Source organism: Diospyros lotus, chromosome 13 (assembly GCF_014633365.1).
Source record: "Diospyros lotus cultivar Yz01 chromosome 13, ASM1463336v1, whole genome shotgun sequence".
Classification (NCBI taxonomy): domain Eukaryota; kingdom Viridiplantae; phylum Streptophyta; class Magnoliopsida; order Ericales; family Ebenaceae; genus Diospyros; species Diospyros lotus.
In genome coordinates this window covers 26,879,065-26,902,410 of record NC_068350.1, presented here as the reverse complement: position 1 = coordinate 26,902,410, position 23,346 = coordinate 26,879,065, and the positions used below count along the sequence as shown (strand labels likewise).

The 23,346-nt window shown below is 38.8% G+C and overlaps 1 protein-coding gene across 1 annotated transcript in view; it reads right to left on the bottom strand.

The window, feature by feature from the left end:
- Nucleotides 1–14,688: 14,688 nt before the first annotated feature.
- Nucleotides 14,689–23,346, bottom strand: part of LOC127788278 (uncharacterized) — a 28,889-nt gene continuing 20,231 nt past the window's right edge. The window contains 7 exon segments of the mRNA XM_052316402.1: nt 14,689–15,026; nt 15,115–15,301; nt 15,996–16,097; nt 16,658–16,731; nt 21,278–21,453; nt 21,456–21,476; nt 21,596–21,899. Coding sequence (XP_052172362.1) covers nt 14,937–15,026; nt 15,115–15,301; nt 15,996–16,097; nt 16,658–16,731; nt 21,278–21,453; nt 21,456–21,476; nt 21,596–21,899 — 954 coding nt within the window. The 3' untranslated portion in view covers nt 14,689–14,936.

Genomic DNA, 23,346 nt, shown 5'->3' with positions numbered 1-23,346 from the left:
GCCGACAAGAGGAGGCCCACTCGATTATGACCGAGTGGGGGTCCTTTCTTTTGCTTCGATGCTTTTTGTGATTTCTTTTGGCCTTTGAGCACAGGTGTATCAACTTTCAAACCAGATTTTCACCTTGATAAAGCCTGAATCTCTCAAAACTCAAAACATGAAAGTTATATATAATTCTCCTATATTTTTATAGGACTTTGAATCACCTAAATTGAAGCTCGGATGAGAAAGTTATGCCTGAAAAATCAAAGTAGTGTCGTACCCACTCGGCATAACCGAGTGGGTCATGAAAAGTGAGGGGAGATTGGTCTCCCACCCACTTGGTTATGACCGAGTGGGGGCCCACTTGGTCATGAACAAGTGGGTCTTCATTCCCTTAGATTTGAGGGCTTATTTTGCCTTTTGTCTTGGTTCAGATCCATCTTCACTCCAATACTTGACTCTGAGCCTTAATAGTGCAGGTGCATCAACTTAGATCCCAATTTCAGAATTAATTCGGCCTAGATATCTCAAAGCTCAAAACATAAAAGTTGTATATAATTCTCTTTTCTTTCTATAGGATTTTGAATCACCTCAATCAGAGCTTGGACAAGAGAGTTATGCCCAAAACACTGAAGCAATGTCATACCCACTCGGTCATGAACGAATGGGTCCTCCCTACTTGGCCTCGGCTTGACCTCTTGCTTCTTCGTCTTGTTTCCTTGACCTCTTGCAACCCGTAGGCCCTTTGGGCTTCATGTCCATGTCTCGCGACTCTATTAGGTTTCATGACTCTCCAAGTTTGCAGGGCATATCAATTGCTCTCTACTTTTTCGGCTGAGAGTTTTGGGTCAAAGAGTATCTTGTCCTGTAAAATTTTGAACATTACATCTCTTTTAGCCGCTTCATCTTCTACACATTCTCTCAAGCTTGTTCTCACACCGTGCCTTTAAATTTCTAGGCTCTAGTGCTTTTCAATTCCTTTGTAAAAGTATGAGGTAGATATACCAATAAGTTCACTTTCCATAGATGTCGAACTATGCACCAAACCATGAGTTTGATTCTACTCCCAATTATTGCATTATGTGCAGGATAATAGGTTTGCACTTGCTTTTCCCTTGCTGTTGAGCTGTGAGCAGGACAATGGGCTTGAGTTCATTTTTCCCTCATTACCAAGCCATAAGTAAGACGACGGGGTTGCGTTGGATTTTTTCCTTGTTGACAGGCTGTAAGCGGGGTAACGGGCTTGAATTTATTTTCCCCTCATTGTCGGGCCATGAGTAGGACAACGGGCTTGAGTCTAGATTCACCTCATTGCCAGGCTATGAGAGGGGTAACGGGTTTGAATGTATTTTACCTCATTGCCGGGTCGTGAGCGGGGCAATGGGCTTGATTGTATTTTTTCCTCATTGCCGGGCCATGAGCGGGGCAACGAGCTTGAATTTATTTTTCCCTCGTTACAGGGCCATAAGCGGGGCAACGAGCTTGAATTTGTTTTTCCCTCATTGTTGGGCCGTGAGCGGGACAACGGGCTTGAGTGTGTTTTTCCCTCATTGTTGAGCCATGAGCGGGGCAACGGGCTTGAGTTGGGTTTTTCCCTCGTTGCCAGGATGTAAGCAAAGCAATGGGTTTGAATTTATTTTTATCTCATTGTCGGGCCGTGAGCGGGGTAATAAGCTTGATTGTATTTTTCCCTCGTTGTCGGGCCATGAGTGGGACAACGGGCTTGAGTTTAGTTTCACCTCATTGTCGAGCCATTAGTGGGGCAATGGGTTTAAATGTGTTTTTCCCTTGTTGTCGGGCCGTGAGCAAGGCAACAGGCTTGAGTTTGTTTTTCTCTCGTTACCCGGCCGTGAGCGAGGCAATGGGCTTGAGTTTTTTTTTTTTTTTTTTCTGGAAGCAAAGCATAGCAAACAAACTTTCATAAAACAATGTGTAATGAAAATGTAGACATTTTACGAAATAAGTGAGTACATCCAATGTTTCATTTTGGGGTTTTATTGTTGCCTCTGATCACGAAATACACAAGTCATGCACAATTCCAAACAGTTTAGTTTCTCGATCTTTAACATAGGCTCTCTTGAATGTGTATGAATTTTTCTCCTAGTTTTCTCTTTGAGGGCATTAAAGGTGGCTGACTACCTTCTTCTAAGGGCATGTCCTTTTGTGGCTTGTGTCTTGGCAATGGATAAAATCTCTTTGTTCTTTTTTCCTTTTGTGGATGACACATAACAAGTGCATGCCTTCTTTTGATCACCTTGAATCTGTCATACCCCTATGAGTGTGGGGAACTTCATCAATAAGTAGCAGGAGGACACAACGACCCTCATATCATTGAGTAGTGGGTGCCCCAAAATCATGTTGTATGCTGCTGAAGGGGCTTTGACCACCATAAAGTTCGCTTGTCGAGTCACACTTTGGGGGTCTATGCCTAATATGATTGGCAACTGAATGGACCCTGCCACTGGGACAGCCTTCTTGGTGAAGCTGTATAGGGGGGAGGACACTTTCCTTAATCGGTCATGAGATATATGCATTTGTTCAAAGCAGTTCCAGTAGATCAGATTAACAGAACTGCCGCTATCCACCAAGATTCTACTAATGGGGTGTTTAGCAATAATTGCAGAAATTATCATTGGATCATCATGCGGGAATATTATATCACCTCTATCGGCAGGAGTGAATGTAATTGGCTCCTCATTACCTCTAACCTCCATCACTGAATTAACCTGATAAGCCTGATGGGTATATGCCTTTCGTGAGGCCGAAGTGTCTCTAGCTAGGGTTTCACCTCCTGAAATAACTTGGATGGCTTAATGGGTTGGTTCATTATCTAGAGGAGGGTCTTACTTGCGATCCCTCCCCCTTTCTTGTTATCTTGGGTTTTGCCTTTCTTGCCCCTCATGCCTGGCTTCTCTTCGTCGGGATTCCCTACCTTCTTCTTCTTCATTCCATACATATCTTTGCAAATAACCTTCTCGAATGAGTATCTCAATCTGATTTTTCAATTCTCGACACTAGTCAATGGAATGGCCACGTGTCTTGTGATATCTATAATATTCTTCCCTATTTTTTCCTAAGGAATGGTAAACCTTTTTCGGGAGTCTAATGAGACCTGACCCTTCGATGGCTAAAAGTATGGCCAACCGAGGTTAGAGAAGTTTTGTGGAATGGTGGAACTGGGGTCGAGGTATATTTGATTCCTTAACCCATTTAGAGTCTTCTTCAACATCACGTTCCTTCCTTTTTCTCTCTCTGTCCTCATTCCCACCTACAGCTCTCATAACTTCCGTATGGAGCACGTATTTATTTGCTCTAACAAACAAATCTACTAGGGATGTTGGTGGGTCCAAAGATAATGATTCTTGTAAGGGAGTTAGCCGTGTTCCGTGTAACATAGCAGACACTGCCATTGTAATTGGCAAATCATGAACTTCGAGGGTAACGTTCCTAAATCTATCCACATACTGACGCAGAATTTCTTTATTCCCCTGTTGAATACTGAGTAAGTATGTGGCGTCCTTTTTTCTTCAACTATTAATCATAAATTCCTTAACAAATTCCATTCTAAACTGACCGAATGAAGAGATAGAGGCCTCAAGTAAACTGTTGAGCCATGTTCGGGCATGCCCTTACAGAGTTAAGGAGAAGGCTCGGCACATTATGTCATCGTTCCATCCGTGCAATATCATCAACGAATCATAGTTTTGAATGTGATCATAGGGATCATCCTTGCCAGAATAGGGGGTGATTTGGGGCATTTTTGGGGCAATGGGTTCTCCAATATATCTATAGTAAACGGACATTTTCTGCGTTGTTGCTCCTTCGTGGTTGGGATCAATTTCTTTCGTTCAAGTACTTCTTTAACTACCCTTTTCATGTCATCTCGTATACTTGTTGCTATTTGGTTATCATGTCTTGTAGGTGTGTTGGTCCCAGTTTCATGGTATCTCTGTCTTTGGGGGCTTTTAGCCCTGTTTTCCTTTCGTGGGCTCTCATTTCTTTGGGGCGTGGCGCGAGGATTCTTCCTTGGTGGTTGTGATCTATCCTCCCGACGAGGAATGGATTGGGAATGAGAATCGAGAGTGGCCTCTTGATAGGAATCAACTCCCACCTCGGGTTGAGGCTCAGGCGGTGGCATAAACTTTTTCAAGGTATCGAGTAATGTCCCTCTAGGCATCATACCTTGGAGAATACCAGCCATGTCTCGAAGTGCCTGCATGCCCTCAACATGTTGCTGTCTTAATGCTTCGTGTAACATCCCGCATTGAGCGATAGGATGGACTGGAACAACTTACCCTGATGGGCCTACACGAACTTCCTAAGGGGTCACCCATCCTTGAGCTACTCTAGCTCAAACACGCTTAACCCCAGAGTTCTTTGCCTACATTCAGCCTAAAAGGTATCCAACTGGTGTTGTTTCTTTCCTTACTTATCCTCGATATATACTACCCTTCTCTGGGCTCTCTTGGGGTATTACATTCTCCCGCCCTTGAGCACATGATATCTTCGTCATGCGACCTTACAACTGGTCCCAGACCTTCTCCCCTTTAGGGGCTACCATCTTAGAAGCCTGCCAGAAGCCGCTCCTTAAATAGGCCCTAGAGCCCCGGCGCCACTCCTCGCCCTTATCGGACCGCCTTCACCAAGGGTCGACTCTGATACCACCTGTAACATCCCACATCGAGCGATAGGAAGGACCGGAATAACTTACCCTGATGAGCCTACACGAACTTCCCAGGGGGTCACTCATCCTTGAGCTACTCTAGCTCAAGCATGCTTAACCCCAGAGTTTTTTGCCTATATTCAGCCCAAAAGGTATCCAACTGGTGTTGTTTTTTCCTTACTTATCCTCGATATATACTACCCTTCTCTAGGCTCTCTTGGGGTATTACACTTCATACTCTTCCCACGAGACCATACGCGATGGCTATCGTGAAGTCCCAGATCGATCGATGGGAAGTGGCCCAGAACCAGTGTTAAGTGGAAGTAAGGCTAGCTGGTTCCCCACTTGTCGGTTCGGGGAAACAGAGCGATCACCTCCTTGGGGCTGGGAATTAGGAAGAGGTAGAGGTGCTCCCTGCGGGTGAGCATCTGGAATAATGGGAGGCGCTCCCTGTTGTTGAGAGTTCCGTGGTCGAAAGCTTGTTTCTACACCTTGAGAGAGAGTTCGCCGGTGTCCACGGGTGTTTGTCATTCTTAAGTTGACTTTTTGTTTTGCATTTCCCACAGACGGCGCCAATTGTTGTTGCCAAAATACAACAATCTATTTTTTTGTGAGAGAATACAATTAGTGCGTGGTTGATCGCAGTAGTCTCGCTCAGGCCTCGTGAACATTTTTGAGAGTTTTGTCACCAATACGCGCTGAGAGTCTCGTCACCAATGCATTGTGAGCCTCATCACCGTGTGCTGAGAGTCTGATGAACAAGTGGGTCTGGTGGCCTAAGATAATTGAGTGGCCTAAGATAACTGAATGGCAAAGGATAACTGAGTGGCCAAGGATAACTGAGTGGCCAAGGATAACCGAGTGGCCAAAGATAACCAAGTGGCCAAGGATAACCCGGTAGCTAAAGATAACCGAGTGCCCCAAGATAATCGAGTAGCCCTTGATAATCGAGCGGCTTGCAAAATGAGAGCATCGTTAGGGCGCGAGTGGTGGTCCCCGCACAGACTCTTCGATGCCTAAGTCAGTTCTCGAGAGCAAAAGTGTGAAAATGTGTTGAGGGGCCCAAGAGTGCGTACCTAGTGATGAAGGCATGGCCTCCTATTTATAGTGGAGGGTGAAGGGAGCCACCTGGCAATTATGACGAGATTTTTGAGTCCCATTTTGAGGGTTTCGAAGCCCATCCGACTAGTCACGCGTGATCATTTCATGCCAACGAGAGGAGGCCCACTCGGTCATGACCATGTGGAGGTCTTTTCTTTTGCTTCGATGCTTTTTGTGATTTCTTTTGGCCTTTGAGCACAGGTGTATCAACTTCAAACCCAATTTTTACCTTGATGAAGCCTGAATCTCTCCAAACTTCAAACATGAAAGTTGTAGCTAATTCTCTTTTCTTTCCATAAGACTTTGAATCACCTCAATCGGAGCTCGGATGAGAGAATTATGCCTGAAAAATCAAAGTAGTGTCGTACCCACACGTGTAATATCCCATATTTTTGTGAAGTTGCCACATATTTTAAGTGAGATTAAAATACTAAAAAATATGCTTGAAATGGCAATAAGTGACGGAATCAGCTGCAGAGAGTGTGCTGGAGCTTAGATACCTAAGGACAAAGGTATATTTTTGACCAGCGTCTCAAGGCGAGATTTATGACGCTGAAAGAAATCAAATCATAGATGGTTTTTTGGTTAAGCTAATTTGTAGCCTAAAAAGGCCGAATGATGGTAATGGGCTTCTGAAAAATCGTACATATTGAGTAATTTTGAATTATTAATTTTGAGATTTTAAGTATCTCGATAAATTTGATGTTTGAGGGTGTAATTGTAATTAGAGAATTATCCAAACGAAATAAGGCTAAAATTAAGAGCTCATGTAGTAAAATATTAAAGTTGAGAACTTGAAATAAGGGCCAAAATGTCATTTGAAAGATGTTTGGGGTATTAGCTTGGATTTCAAAAATTAAATCCATTCTAGTTTTGAATTTCAAAAGCCATTCAATAGCTTGCGACAAGTGGCACCTTGTGATTGGTTCAAAGAATCTATAAATAAGGCCATGGGGTTGTCTCCAAATCATTCCAAATGAGTTTGATTTTTGAGAGGTTCTAGGATGGGGATCTACTCATGAGAGAAGAGAGGGAATTCTATAAGAAGAAGGGAAGAAAGCGGCGGAGAAGCGGAGGAGAACGAGCCTCGCCGGAGTTGCAAGTCTTCGTCGGAGTTCGCCAAAATCAATCAGAAAAAAAGTGAGGTAAGTCTATTTTTTTCGATAATCTTGTAGAGGGAAAAAAGAGGGTCGCGTAGGTTCAAATAGAGGCCGAATCGGAGTTAAAATGAGGAAGTTATGGCTGAAAAATTGAACCGAGGTGAAGCTATCTAAAACTGGTAGGCAACGCGTGAAATACACGCGTCGGGAAGTGCTGCGCATGAAGGCACGTGGCCCACCTTCCCAGGGCGCGTGAGGGAGCGTGAAAGGCCCATTTTTCTTCAACTTTTTCATTTTTGTCCCTAATTTAATGCCCCTTAACCCTATGTAAAAATATTTTAGGTTAGATTTACCAAAATGTGTGTTTTTTGCAGAAACCTAGGTCGCTTGCAGTGAAATCATACCGTCCAAGAGATAAACCAACACGGTGAGACTCATATAATCCAAATCCTATTTTTTATTCTCTTATGAGAGACTTTTATTGCATGAGACGTGTTTTGTGAAGTTCTTGTATGTAAAATCTTATTGTTCTCTTACGTGAAATCATGTTGCTTATATGAAATGTATTTTTTAAAAAATATATGTTGTTGGATTTTAACTTTTGCATTTATAAAATTCGTGTGGCCATACTGTTACACCTATTTGTTGTTGGCCGAGGGAAAAAGTCGGATATCCCCCGAGAGGCGCTATGTGTGCGCCATCTAGAAAGCTCTCGTGGGGAAGACCATGAGTCTAAGGGACAAAGAATGTGGTGTTTACATGAGTTCTATGAGGTCGAGCAGAGGTGACATGATTAGGGACCTCCCGGGAGGCGTTATGCGTGTGCCATTGAGAAAGCTCTCGTTGGAGGAGACTGACATGTTCACGAGACACTTCGGAGTAGTTCTTGATATTTTCTTCATACGTTTTATACTTGATCATGCATTCATATAAATTGTTTTTTGGAGTTTCTCACTAAAAGATTCATCTTCTAATTGGACTATGTCTCTGGAATATTCAAACATTTCAGGTTCGACAAGCAGCTCTAAGGGAAATGAGGTAGCTGAAGAATAAGTTTAATTTGCTACTTGTAGCATGTTTATCATATCTATGTTTATGTACGAACCTATGTATGATTTGGATATGTTTAAGACGTTCAGTTATCACTTGCGAGAGATGATGTCCATGTAATACATTTTGTAGATATCTTGAACAATTTTATGATAAATAAAGCATTATGTTTGTGAACCATATCAGGTTCGATCTAACTTCCACATTTAAAATTTTAACACCTATCTTAGCTATTCGATTATTAGGTTTGTTAAGCTAAGAAGGTGAAAATTAAGGGTTTTGGGATATTGTGTGATGTATGACAGTGATTATGATATGAAAAATTTTTATATTCTCGAAATCCTAAGTTACAACACGTTCGAGAAATTTGGGGTGTTACAACTCTGCATAACCGAGTGGACTCGGTCATGACCGAGTGGGTCTTCATTCCCTTGGATTTGAGGGCTTCTTTTTCCTTTTGTCTTGGTTCGGATCCATCTTCACTTCAATACTTGACTTTGAGCCTTAATAGTGTAGGTGCATCAACTTAGATCCCAATATCAGCCTTGATTCGGCCTGGATCTCTCAAAATTCAAAACACAAAAGTTGTAGATAATTCTCTTGGCTTTCTATAGGATTTTGAATCACCTCAATCGGAGCTCGGACAAGAGAGTTATACCCAAAAAACCAAAGCAATGTCACACTCACTCGATCATGAACGAGTGGGTCCTCCCTACTTGGCCTCGGCTTGACCTCTTGCTCCTCTGGCTTGTTTCCTTGACCTCTTGCAAGCCGTAGGCCATTTGGGATTCATGTCCATGTCTCACGACTCTTTTAGGTTTCGTGACAGTTCAAGTTTGCAAGGCATATCACCTGAGATGACATGGATATCTGTGTGTTTGTGGATTAGGATATCAGTGTTATTATATGGTCGTCGTAAACAAGGATAGTCGTACGTATCTATGTGACTAGTTTAGTGACACACGAGGTATGTGTGCATCAGACATGGAATCTATCACCTCGAGATATACGAGGAAGATATCCTATGAGATCCAGTGGTCACTTGACGATAAATCCTTAGCCGAGGTAATATGACGACGAAATTTGAATTTTGTAGAGGTTGTGTCATATTAGTCATTAATCCTTAGACCTGAGATGACATGGATATCTGTGTGTTGGTGGATTAGGATATCAGTGATATTATATGGTTGTCCTAATCAGGGATAGCTGTACGTATCTATGTGCCTAGTTTAGTGACACACGAGGTATGTGTGCATTAGACATGGAATCTATCACCTCGAGATATACGAGGAAGATATCATATGCGATCAAGTGGTCACTTGACGATAAATTCTTGGACGAGGTAATATGACGACGGAATTTAGATTCCATAGAAGTTGTGTCATATTAGTCAAGTGTGATTATTGGATTTGGTCATATGACAAGATTGAGAGATTTGACCTGTTGTCCATGATCTCATATCTCGTTAAGATATAGGATGATAGAGGGATCGTATTGCATATCACCGTAGTGTAAGGTTCACATTCCCACTTTACATTAAATTGGGTAATCATGACATATTGTTAGATGTCACTCATAATTTACGAGAATTAATAATTTATTAATTCTCGCTACTAATTTAATTGTGAACCTAGAAAGTTCCACCCAATAGAAATCATTTTAAAAGAAAAATGGGCAAATTTAGTAATTATGGAATTACTAAATTATAAGTGCAATTATTTATTAGATAAATAAGAATAATTAAATAATTAATATGATTATTTATTTAATTGGATTGGGTTTTTTGCTAGCACCTAAAGCCCGGTCCAACAACACTTAGGATTTTAGGGTTTCTTCTATAAATAGGCCATTAAACCTAGAATCCAAAGAGATCAATCAGTTGAATCAAAAACGAAAATTTTAGAGAAAATTTTCGTGTCCCTTTTTCTCTCAAGTCACTTGGAGTCTTGACCGTTTCGGGTGGACCGACTTGACATCTCACACGTGGGAGATATCAGGCGGGTTATCGGCTACGAAATCAGATTTCGTTTTGAGGTAACTTTTCGTTTTGTGTCTTCAATTTAAACCGTAAGATTTGAAAAACGTGATACCTTAAAAATCAGATTTTTGTTTCTGCTGCGTATGATCCGATCATATTTTCTAACATAAGTTAAGTAAATGATGTATTGGTGTCATTGATTTCATCCGCCACGGGACTTTGTATCGCTCCGCTTCCTTTGGGAATTATGCCAAACCCATTGGGGCTAGTTTCTTAGAAGAGCTGGCTATGGTTTCATGGGGTTATGCTAGAGTTTTAATGATAAAAATGATAGTGTTTGGGGATAAGAGTGTCGAGGCAAGTTCTTATGCATGATAAGAGGTGAGAACAAGAATGGTATATTGGTGATTATGTCGCAAGTGCATGATGAGTCATAAAGGAAGTTTATGAAATGCTGAGTCTAAAGTGTATAGGTCTAATGATAATCATGTGTGTCTAAGGATATGGGGTACAAAGCCACTAACTGTCGACCGTGGATCGTGGTAGTCGATGGCTGGATGTATGGACGTCAGTCATTAACAGTTACAATAAGCAATAGATGGGCCAGAAGAGCTGGTACTACCAGATTCTCGCTTTGACTCTGTGCATATCATGATATGTGTTCTGCATGGGGATTGGGTTGCATTTATTAAGAGGACATACTTTGTGTGATAGGGTGTTAATGAGTCATGAAGGAAGTTTATGAAATGCCGAGTCTAAAGTGTATAGGTCTAATCATAATCATGTGTGTCTAAGGGTATGTGGTACAAAGCTACTGACTATCGACCGTGAGTTGTAGCAGTCGATGGCTGGATGTATGGACGCCAATCATCAACTGTTACGATAAGCGATAGATGGGCTAGAAGAATTGGTACTGTCAGATTCCCGCCTTGACTTTGTGCATATCATGATGTGTGTGCTGCATGGGGATTGGGTTGCATTCATTGGAGGGACATGCTTTTTGTGTGATGGGGTGTGTGAGCATTTACATGACCCGGTTGGTCTAAGAGCCAATTTCGATACCCTAGGTGAGCATATGCATTTAGAGCATTTCGTATGTGTGTATTCCTATGTAAGCATAGCATGGCCTGATATTTGGTTTATGGGGGCCTTGTAATCACATTTATGCTGCAAAATCTGTTGCATTTCCTATTTGTTACATTGCATGGTGAGAATGAGTAGCTATAAGTGATGGGTGTGGCCCACCACGAAGCGTAAGCCATGGAAGAGGCCCACGACAGAGGTAGGGTATGACCCACATTGGCGCGTAAGACTGTGGAACGAACCCACGACAACTATATGACAAGACCGTAGAACGGACCCATGATAACTATATGACAAGACTGTGGAACAAACCCACAACAACTATATGACAAGACCGTGAGGGTTTGACCCACGACAACTTCGTGATATGATGGTATGTATGAAGACAAATGTTATGGTGGTCTACACTAGGCTGCTAACAGGTTTGTATGTGGGACTTGGGCACCATTGTGTGTATCTTATGTGGGCCCCAAGGACCTCTATGTGCAGTTTACTTAATATTTATGCATTTAGAGATAAGGCACGTATTAATCATGGCTTGGTGTGTGCTGCATTGGCATGTGTTGCATGAGATGTTGGGGATGTCTATCTTTAACCTGTGACCTTTCTTTCTTGAGTTTGCTGAGTCTTGTGGCTCACCCTTGCTTTCCATTATTCCAGGTAAGAGATTCGTCTGAGCTAGCAAGTATGTTCAACGGGGTTTGGGTCCAGACTGTTGAGCCATAGTAGCAAGTGCAGAGTTCTCCCGAAACTAGGTCATGGGTGTCGTTTTGATTTTATCAGGTTAATATGTTATGTTTTTTTGGAAACCAAGGCAAGTTAAGTAGCTGAGATGTTGTACATGGCATGCATGGTAATGTAGAGACGGGTCTGTAATGTCATGTGATCAGAAGTTTATGCATTCTAATTTATTAAGGTTGAAGCGTGTTTATAGCTTATGTTATTGTTCTATATCATTCAAATAATGACCCTCTCACAGATTCTCTATGTTAGCGGGGGCTTCGGGAGGTAGGTCATTACACTATTTATACTTCAATTTCCTTCAATTGTAATCATAACCCAGTTTAACCTATTGCAAATTTTTTAGCCACAATTCTATTTAATTTACTCACCCAAAAGACATCATTTTGCAGCCTACTCAAATCACAACATCATTTCATTTCCCTCAGCTTCACATGGCTAAAATTGCATCAAGAAATTGAAGAATCAAGGTTTTAGTAGATAACAACATGATGGATTCAGTCGTTGACACATGGCATTACAAACTACTACATATGGGCTCCAAGTGACCTACCCAAAATGATGTCATTTTGGGCCTCCCCTAGCTAGAAAACTCCAAGAATTTTCCACTAGCCCACGCCTACCTTTGGAGTCGAACCAACAACCTCCAAGCACACAACATCCTTCCTCGCGCACGCGTGCCAATCTACAGGCTTCCTCATTTATATAAATGCACATATTAATTTAAAGAGATCTTACTTCCATTTTTAGAAAAATATAAATATATAACACCTACTTTCCACTATGGTTTAAACCTGCAACTAGCCACTTTGCTTTTGCACAAGTAACCACCAAGCTACCAACTTCCTCAATTATATGATGAGCAACAATTAATTATATATTAATCCATCTCCTAGTTTTCCAAATTAGACTTAAACCCAAAAATTTCACAAACTTCCAATCACTTTACTATTCAAAAATACAATAAATTTAATGTCCTCCAATAAATTTCTCAAAGTCACAAATATTCAATAAATCGTAAATAAACAGGTCATTACACAAATAACACAAAAAGTATTAGTTGAGTGAACTATCGATTTTCATGGAACTCTATTCTTTAAAATACATGATTATTTTAAAATTCACCCATGATATTTTCATATACAATCTAAGTCTTTCTTTTGCATACATCCTTGAAATCTTCTTTTCAAAGAAATATTGTGCTAAGTTTTCAAAGATATGAGTTTCAAATTTGAAAAATAATTGAATTGTGTATTATGTTATGTTTTGATATTCACCTAAAAAGAGAATAAGATAATCTTTGAAAGATCTATATGATTATTTTTGGAAATGTTTATTTCAAAGAAAGTAAAATGTGAATATCATTTTGAAAAAGAGAAAAAAAAGAGCACACTTTGAAAAATACATGTGAATCCCCATGCTATGAGTATTAGATATTCAAAAAGGGGAAAGAGAAATACATGAATATATTTTCATTATATGTATTCCTCCATAAGAAAAAGGATTTTTTTTTTTTTTTTAAACACATGTAAACTTCCCATGTTTGAAATGAGTTTTTGCTGCTAAGGAATTAATTGATATTCTTCATGAAATCCCCTTTGATCTATTGTTCAAATATCTGCAAAATTGCATTTTTTTTTTTTATTATTATTGCTTCAAACTTGCCTCGCTTTTAGGACATTGTAATGGATTACTTTGTTTCATTCATAAAATACAATGTTTCTTATTATCTTGATTTGATTTTGATGATATTTACATGAAATCTTCGCCCCGAACTTGCAAAGTGTCTTATGCATTTAGTGGGGAGGAGTTCATGTAAGTATTTAGTTACTATTTTATATTTAAATTTTTTTAATAAAATTAATTGACCATCTCTAAAACTAACATTCGTTTCAATTTTCTAATAAGAGCCAATATTTAGATGTTTTTTTTCATTTTAAGAAAGATATGATATAAGTTTAAAAGATTTATTTTTTAAATAAATGTAATTACGCATTTAGAGAAAAATTTGAGAGGTTGCCATGTGGCAACTTAGTATTTGACGAGAAAAGATTTAAAAAGAGAAGACTGTCATGTGATTAAAAATCTTTTGAAGTGAAAGAAATTGAATATATTATATATATAGACATAGATTATTTATAAATTGATTAAATAAGGGAAACATACTGTTTATCCTTCAATGATATGCATTTTTAGCTAATTTACATTTTTAGTAAGTGTCATGATTTACAATTAAATATATATATTATACATATTTGTAGTATTAGCTAATTTATTATTATATATAAATTTTCAGAATTATTACAACAAATTTAGCCAAAAACTTCAAAATACTCATTTCTTGATTTCTTCCTTTCCCTCCCTCCGTATCTTGATGGAATTTTACAATTCCATCCCAATAGAGTTGTAACAATTCCTTAAATGTACATGACCCTATACATTCTCAACTAATACACTTGCAACCAAAATAACTTCCATTTAACTGCCAAGAGTTCAATTCTTCTCTCGTCACCACGTTAGAGTCAGATTGTACAGACAATTGTATTTCTTTATATGTTTCTTCTATTTCTTACCTCACCCCCCCCCCCCCCAAAAAAAAAAAAAAAAAAAAAAACCAAAACAAAACAAAACAAAAAACAAAAACAAAAAAAAACAAAACTCCCCTCCTACAAAATTAATTAATTAATTAATTAATTCATAGATTTTAGAAGGCTCCTGCTATTTTTTCTAGTTCAACCACAAGCATCTAAATAACATTTAAGTAACTGAGCCTGGCCAATAGAAATAGAGGTTGTCTGATTAGATGATAAGCTAATTAAGATCCATCAAAGCACCCCCCCATTAGGTGATAGTCCAATAGTTGGAAGCTCGAGAAGTCTTGTGTTCAAGACTCCTAATTTGGTACAGAAAAAGAGTCATTGCCCTTTATTGGCTTGGCTGCCGATTTTGGGCAATGGCTGACTATGGTACGTTCTCCTTCCAACAAGGTGCGCAACAATTACAATCACATATTATATCTATCATCCACCGGATCACAATTACAACCAAACAACAACATAACCAAACCACACACACAGTGTAACCTATATATGCATATTCACAGGAGAAAAAGGTCCAAAAACTAGATGAAATAGCAGCATAGATGGAACAAAAACTGATTGCCAAAACATCAATTTCAGTCCTACCATATCATATGCTTCTCAGCCTTGTAATAATAGTCAAAAAGGATGAACGCCATTCACATGACGATAGCCGAGAGGAAGCATCTTTTCCCAATAGCCCCCAGATTGGTAGCTTGCCATCCTCGACCTTCCTCATACCGTTCAACCTACCATTTTATTTTATTGGGTAATAAAGGTCAGTTTGACGATATTTGTGTGCCTGCATAAACGGGTAAACACAAGAAGAACACATACAGTTTCTAAAATGCTTTCCCCATTGTCCACCCCTCCAATTGCGTATATTGATCCCCTAAAAACAGCAGTAGCAAAATATCCCCTGGCTTGGTTCATTGGCTCCTCAGATATCCATGAACCAAGACGAGGGTCAAAAATTTCAACGCTTGGAACCATTGCAGCTCCATCGTAACCACCGATAGCATATCTGCTAAAAGATGCGGCCATCATATAATTCAACTCTGGGTATCAGCTTACTTTGGTTTTGGTTTTTTGCACCATAGTCTCGAAAAAATACAATTCCCCTTAGGTTATCTAAACAAAACTTGAAGATAATGACAACTTGGAATGAAAACATAAACATATAGGGGCTGTTTAGTTGTGGAAAAAGCTCCAGGTCTCTGTTTACAGTAACTTTCATTTTCATTTACAAAAATGAAAACTTTAACATGTTTGATGCGTTTGATTTCTTCTCAACTTTTTTGATTTTTTTCTTTTCCTTTCCCTTATCTACTGTTGGTGGAGTTGCTAACCCCTTGCTCTACTAGTAATCGTGTTCGATGACTCGACCTCTCTAGGAGTCACCAGTGACGGGAATAGTAGGGGAGGGGTTAGAAAGTGAAAACAAAATAAAAAAAGAAGTGGAAAAGCCTTGATTATTGCTTTCATTTTTCCCAAAAAATTCAAAAAATTTAAGTTTTTGTAAACAAAAATATGTAATTAAACATCCTGTCCTATTTCTCTTTCAAAATAAACAAAAATAGGAAGCTCAAAATGAAAGCCTTACCAAACTGGCCCTTATTTTAGTAGAGTCCGAAATTTCTAAGAGCCAGTGTCACAATGCCATATTCAGTAAATAGCTGATGGGTGAAATGGTTGTCAATGTAAAGAGATTGACTTACATCTTTTCATTCAGAACTGCCAGTGAATGGCATGCCCTCTGTATGTTCATACTCCCAATTCTAATCCACGAATGTTCTCTTGGGTCAAACCTTTCAGCAGAGCTGAATAAAAAAAATATCTTAAGACTGCTGATAACAAAATGCTACTGGAGAGATAGAGATGGTTCATTTGACAATAGCTACATATCTAAAGATTCAGTTTTTATCATTTTCCTCCACACGAGAGATTGGAGATACCAAGAAACTTTCTACCTAAATTGAAAAAATAAGTTAATAGCCCACAATCAAGATAAACTCCTCATTTCAGCAAGGCTGCAAGAGTGATATTCTAATACCTAGTCAAGTAGGGTTAAACAGTGAAGAAGCTTTATTGACCTGTATCAGACTTAATAGTTCCTTCAATAAATCTGAATCTCTGCAGAATCTACACGTGCTAAATCTGTTTTAACTACAAATGCAACATATATGAAAAAAAAAACTACAAATACTGAACAAGAATTGATATGGAAACTAGATGATGAACAGCACTCAGATTTTTTTTTGGCCAAGGAACAGGACCGATAATTTTCACAAAGCCACTATATGGTACATGCACATTTTTGTCTGTCAATAGGACTGCATGCATACAGGTTCAATAGGATAAAGTGGGTTTGAGATCTTACTTTAGGTACATTCCATCGAAGCCACCAACTGCATATAGTGCACCATTAAGTTCTGCTGCAGCAAGAGCAAATCTCTGGAAAAACAACATAATAATTCCAGCAGCCTACAAGTTAAATTACTACTTAAAGCTTCACAACTTAATGAAAAATTGCTACACCCAAAACATGCAGAAGGAAAACATAAAAAACAATGTTTGAATGACAAAATCTCCTGGCACCTAGAGAAGGCAATTTTACTTGAAGTCATTGAGGACCAGTCCCAGCTCATCCTAATTGGGGCAGGATCAACACTATTTGATTGAATTTGGGACTGAGATTGGGAATTTCCTAAACCTTTAGGTGAGAATGAGGCTGGCTTGATATATGAATCCACAGCCCCAAAACATGCCTTGCTTTACCTTAGGCAGTACATAAAATTAAAAATATACTCATTATATGTAATATCATTAGGGCTTCATTCAGATCTGATCTCTCCTCTTGGTCAATCGCTTTACTCAGTCCTCTCCTATGTCAACAAATTTGAAAATCTAAGATCACTAAGTATAATTGTTCTCTAGTTATAGATCTGAGTTCTGTCCTTTCATTAAAAGATCCGAGTCTTGGTCAATCCTCTCCTTTCTGTATCTCACTTTTTCTTCCTCCTCTCCAGCTGACTGTGCAGAGACTTTCATCTTTTTTCTGACTCTCAACGTTGTCTCCTTCACCTTCTCTTCCATGGCTTGCCAGATTAGTCATCATCATATTGTCACCCTTTTTCTTCTTCTCACCAAACTATCGACTAATTTCTAGAGTCTTTTTCTTCTCAGCTTGCCAGCTCATTGTCAACCTGTATATTTGCCTCCATTTTTGCTCTCCTTCTATATCTTTGGTTGCCTAGCTTGGGATCTATAATCCTGGTGCTAATTCCACTTGCGCTCATTTCTTTTTTTAAGTAATTATTTATTTTTTATTTATAAGATTTCATTAAATTAGGTTTAAAGACAAAATTGGGACAACAATCAAGGTTTGCGGATATTTGATCCCTATTGGGGGTGAGGATGGGATTTGAATTTTCTACCTTGACAAAATGGGGAAATCAAGGTTCAAGTTGGAATTGGGGCATTAGAGTTGGCTATGGGTGAGTAACTGCTAGGGGTGAAACTACTTGACCTCCAATTAACCAAACTTATAAGCGTAGGAATAAATGCAATACTGAATAGGGTTATTTCTGTAAGAAACCGGCCAACCGTGGCGCTTCAATTTTGCCTTCTTTGATCCGTAGAGTTGCAAGCGCAAACTCCTCCAAGTCGGTCCACACGATCAACCCGTTCCACGATACCTCGAGTAGTGCTAGCAAACCCTAGGTGCCTCCAATGAGAGATCCGAATTTTTTCTCTTTTTTTCAGCTTCTTAAGTGGCCTATTTATAGAGTAAAAACCCTAATTATGCATTTGAAAAATCCTAAACGATTTAGGTCTGGCCCATAATCATATTGGGCCGTATCTCTCTTTTAAATTATGGAACAGGCTCGACCTAAGTGTGTAACCCCTTAGGTCCACCATTGGGCTAGATGTAGGCCAACTCTATTGGGCTATATGAAGGACCAACTCATTAGATTAATTAAACTCTTTAATTAAACTTATGGGCTTCTTAATTAAACTCTTTAATTAATAGTTTTAGAATTAATCAAATTAATTCTAAAACCCTACATATCATGGTTAACGTCTAGCAACATGCCATGAATACCTAGCCAACGATGAAAAACACGGACCGTTTTAATTGCAAATACCGTGCAGTAAAATCCTTTCATCAATCTATGTCCCAATTGAATTTAGGGTATGGTTTTGTGACGAAACCCTAATCATTCAATAACTATGTATCCATTCCAGATTTATGACTTGATAGGTGAAATCAAAACACCTTCTGATTTCTACCTCACCTTGGCCAAGGATTTTCTCAGTCATAAAATCATCGGAATACACAGGACATCTTCTCATCTTATCGATAAGTGATGAATTCTATTTCGACATCCACAAGCCTTTATATGTGATAAGGTTACGCCCAGTTATAATTTCTTAATGACTCCATTGGAATCTAAAAAAGAACCAAAGCGTAACCAGTCAAATATAAGACTACCATGATGTCTCAAGTCTAAGGACCAATCTACACTATTGCAACACAGAAATTCCAATTCGACAATAAACAATTACCATTAGGAATTCTGTAGCGGGTCAGTTCAGTATACTTATTCTTATAATAAGCACCCACATATATGCACCAGTGTCCACACACCAATGTCTATAAAACAAGACATTCTCCTAATTGAGCATGCATCATATATGCTAGTCTATCTGAGTTATTAGTGTCCAATCCTAATAACTCTATGACTAGGAATATTTAAGATCAAGGCTTATAAGGAATATGTTTCATGATCGTCATCTCTATGCAAGACTATATTCCATGAGCCTATTTGATCTATGGACTTTGTCAAGAATAGAAATAATAAAGACAACCATCAATGACAAATAAAACATAATGCCTTACAATAATAATTGATTGAAGATAAAGAGTCACAATGAAAAAAAATATGATCAATTACATGTAAATATAATTGGCTTGTGGGGCATAACTCTTAACAATTTCTATTCCTATTTTTTATTAGAATAGGATTATTTCTATTCCTAATTTTAGCCAGTTCCTTATTACTTTTAGGAGTCTATTTTCCTGTTGGATTAGGAGACTGCAGTTAGTTGCTATTTGTCTCCTAGTGGGAGTCTTTTAGGGTTTGATTATAAATATTCTCTTGTAGTTGATTAGAAGGCAATAAGAATAATTTTACAGCATACTTAGTGTGCAAGAGATCGAAGAGTTCTCTCTAACAAGTCCTAATTTCAACGTAGGTCGGCAGGGACGGAAGTCTTTTAAGGGATTAGCTTTTGATCTAGCTAATCTCCCATGAACTCAATCTGTTAACAAATTGATATCAGAGCCAGCCATGGGCGACAACAGTTTCCGACAGGCTTTTGATGAATTCATGAAGCAGTATAGCGAGAATGTGCAGAGGTGAGGAGAATACCAAGCGTTGATATAGCAAAATGGGAGCGAATGTCAACTCAGATATAGATACTTATGTGCAACATGGACACCATGAAGAGGAGTTCCACAGCGTCAGGTACAGGGGAGGCTAGTGTGCCTTGGCCAAGACAGCAACATCAAGAAATCGCCAGGGGTGTTGGTGTAGGAGGAGGATTTGTGCCACGATATACTAAGTTGGATTTCCCTTGTTATAGTGGCGAGAAGGATCCCTTACCTTGGCTAAATCGGTGTAAGCACTTCTTCTAGCACCAGCGGACTGCAGAAGAGGAAAAGGAGGGCCTAGCAGCCTTTCACCTGGAAGGAGAGGAACGGATTTGGTTCTTGAATTTTGAAGAGCAAGCTTTGACATTAACCTACACAGAATTCAAGGAAAACTGCTACGACCGATTCGTCCCCCCAGTTCAACGAAGCAGATTCAGAGAGCTATCCGAATTGAAACAAATAGGGTTGACAGCGGACTATCAACGGAGATTTGAGCAATTGTTGGCTAGATCGGAGAAGATGACCAAATTACAAGAGGTTGGGATGTACATTAGTGGTTTGCAAGGATCAATATGGATTGATGTAGAAGTACAACCACCTCAGAGCCTGGCAATGGCTATGTGATTGGCCAGAATTTATGAACAAAAGAATGGTGAGTCCAAACTGGTTATGGGGTGTTTCCCAGGGAGACCACAACCCAATAACCAGTTGACTGCACCAAGATCTACTACCCTTCCCAGGCAGAGGCTGACACGTGTAGAGATGGTAGAACACTGCGCCAAAGGCCTGTGTTTTAATTATGACAAGTTGTTCACATCAAACCACCATTGTAAGCGGTTTACAACAGTGGTTTTGCATTGAGCTGGTTGTGGATGAGGACAACGAACCGGAGGAGGAAGTGGAGTTTTTACCTGAGCATAACATATCATTACATGCAATTACAAGTGTGACAACTTCTCAAACTATGCAGATCAAGGCTAAGGTAACAGGGATTCTAGTTCTAATTCTGATTGAGTCGGGCAGCACTAGTAGTTTTGTGAGTCCTACATTAGCAGCACACTTGACAGCGTTTCTAGAAAGAAAACAGGGATTTTCGGTCATTGTGGCTAATGGTGAGCAAGGAGCACTGGGTTGTCCCGACAGGTTGAGTTTACAGTGGGTTAACGGCATTCAAGGCTGATTTGTTTGTTCTCCATTTAGGAGGGCTTGATGTTGTTTTAGGGGTGGATTGGCCGAGTATGCTGGGCAAAATTGAATGGGATTTCATGCACATGACCGTGGTGTTTCAACAAGGTGACCAGGCCATGTGGTTGCAAGGATTTTTGATTCAGCTTGGAGGGAGCAACTTGTTTCCATCCCATAAAATGTACAAAAGGCTATTATTATATTAATGGAAGATATTATGTGTGAATAGATAATCCAGAAATTGTATGTGCTTCCTTATTTGGTTGAATACAAAGTGCTCTTGCAGAGATTAGCTTCCAAGAAAAAGGGAAGCAAAAAGATGCACAAGAAACTTCAAGTAAATTGGTATTTATGTACCCCAAGATTTATAGGAATTACCTTTTGTACCATTGACGGTTTAGAAATCCAGTGTCCACCATCTATATCAAACATTTCTACATCAGCAAAGCTTTCAACCCCATCTCCACCACCAATTGCACAAATTTGGTCATTTAGAGTAGCACCAGCTAAACTACCCTTTTTGACTTTCAATGATGGACGCACAGTCCACTGTTATTGGCTGGATCATATGATTCAACTTCACAAAAAGAGCAAATATTGACAAAGTCAGTGATAAAAATATTATGTACCACAGCCACCCACCCATCCATACAGACAAACACACATACATAGAGCAAGAGGAGTGCAAGTTAATACCTGTGTCATGCCATGAGCTACCATCTCTACCACCAAATATGTAAAACTCATCTTTCAATATTGCAACAGCGGCATAAGAACGAACGAAGTTCATCGGCTTTAAAGGCTTTATCACATCATGCATTGGAGAGTAGGAATCCAATGTTGATAACCATGTAAAACCATCATATCCACCCATAAGAAATATTAAATCATCAATTGACTCCATATTCATTTCATCAATCTTTGTCGTGAAAGGAAGTGACTTTGATTCCAAAATCACACACTTTTTTTTGAGAGATTCAATTTCTTTCTCTGCCTTAACCTGCAGAGGCCAATACAAAGCTTTTATGTTAAGACTGCGTACGAATAAGAATTTATGTTATGGAAGGAGGAGGTGAATCCTCTTATATATGAAAGGCCCATGTTTGATTCTTGAAATTAATGTATTTTTCTTATCAATAATAAATGATGGAAAGTAAACTAGACGAACACACTTGGTAGATCTTTTTGGGTTCGTGCCAAACTACTTGCATCCATGAATCTTATTCTCCTATGTATGTGTACTTGCACCAACCAATTGATGTTTTATCCACATAAATAAATTGGAACCCAACCAAATTTACCCCGCCATGTCCATGGCGCTCAACATAAATAGTCTAGACTCTCTCTAGATCACAGGAATGAGAATAGAGTCTAATCTGATGTCTGTTATGCTATGTAAAAAATAGTCCAGACTCTGTCTAGGTCACAAGATTGCATTTCACCTAAAAAGAGATTGCAAATCACAAGAAAGGAGGCTCTGATAATGGCCAAATTTTCTTAAACCAATCGAAGGAATCACATGGTGGTCAATAGATTTTCCTAACTGCTAAAATTATGCATAACATTCAAAAATGATGATCCCATGGTGTTCCACCAGGAGCTCCTTGAAAATGTAACTACTAAAGAACAAAGAACCAAGCAAATGCAAATCCTTTTCTATTGGTTATCTATAGCAGCAGCTAAAATTGCAGGAAATTTGACTTTTATCCAATGATGAAAAAACCAAACCAGATATTGAACCAGAAAAGGAGAGGGTCAAGTGTCAATGGCTGACTAACCACAATGTACCTTTATTAAATAAATAAATATATAATAAATAAAATACATATCATTTATAAATTACTTGTTAATTCTAGGTTTTCAATTATTTCAAAAAAAAGATAGTTAAAAAATATTTTCATATCTCTATTTCTAAAAATATTACCAGTAATTTTAATATTATCATAAAAATAAAAGTTATTTTGATATTTAGATTTTTTCTATGACATAAATATTTATTTTTTACTGTTTAGTTTCACATCTTTTTTTGGGTGCTATTTTACATGTATTTTCAATTAGGATTGAGATGCGAATGAAACATCACATCACACAACTATGCAGTATCTTCTCCATGGAGCTCCAGTTATCCCTATTGTTGATGCATTGAGACTTTCCTTAGTGTCATAGCAGATTTCATGGAGGGAATTAGCTGTCAATATACTTTTTTTTTAATTTTGTTTAATGTTTTACTCAATCATTTATTTGTTGTACAAGCAAATTAGTTGCTTAAAATTAGGAATGTTGTTTGTTACTTTAAAATTAGTTGCTTAAAAGTGGTGGAGACAATTATGGCCCTATTCTCTCTCTATAAATTTGCTGTATTTGCATTTCAATGGAATAAAAACCAGGCATATTTTTTTCTGCTATTTTTTCTACAAATGGTATCAGAGACTTCTTCTTGAGGGGCT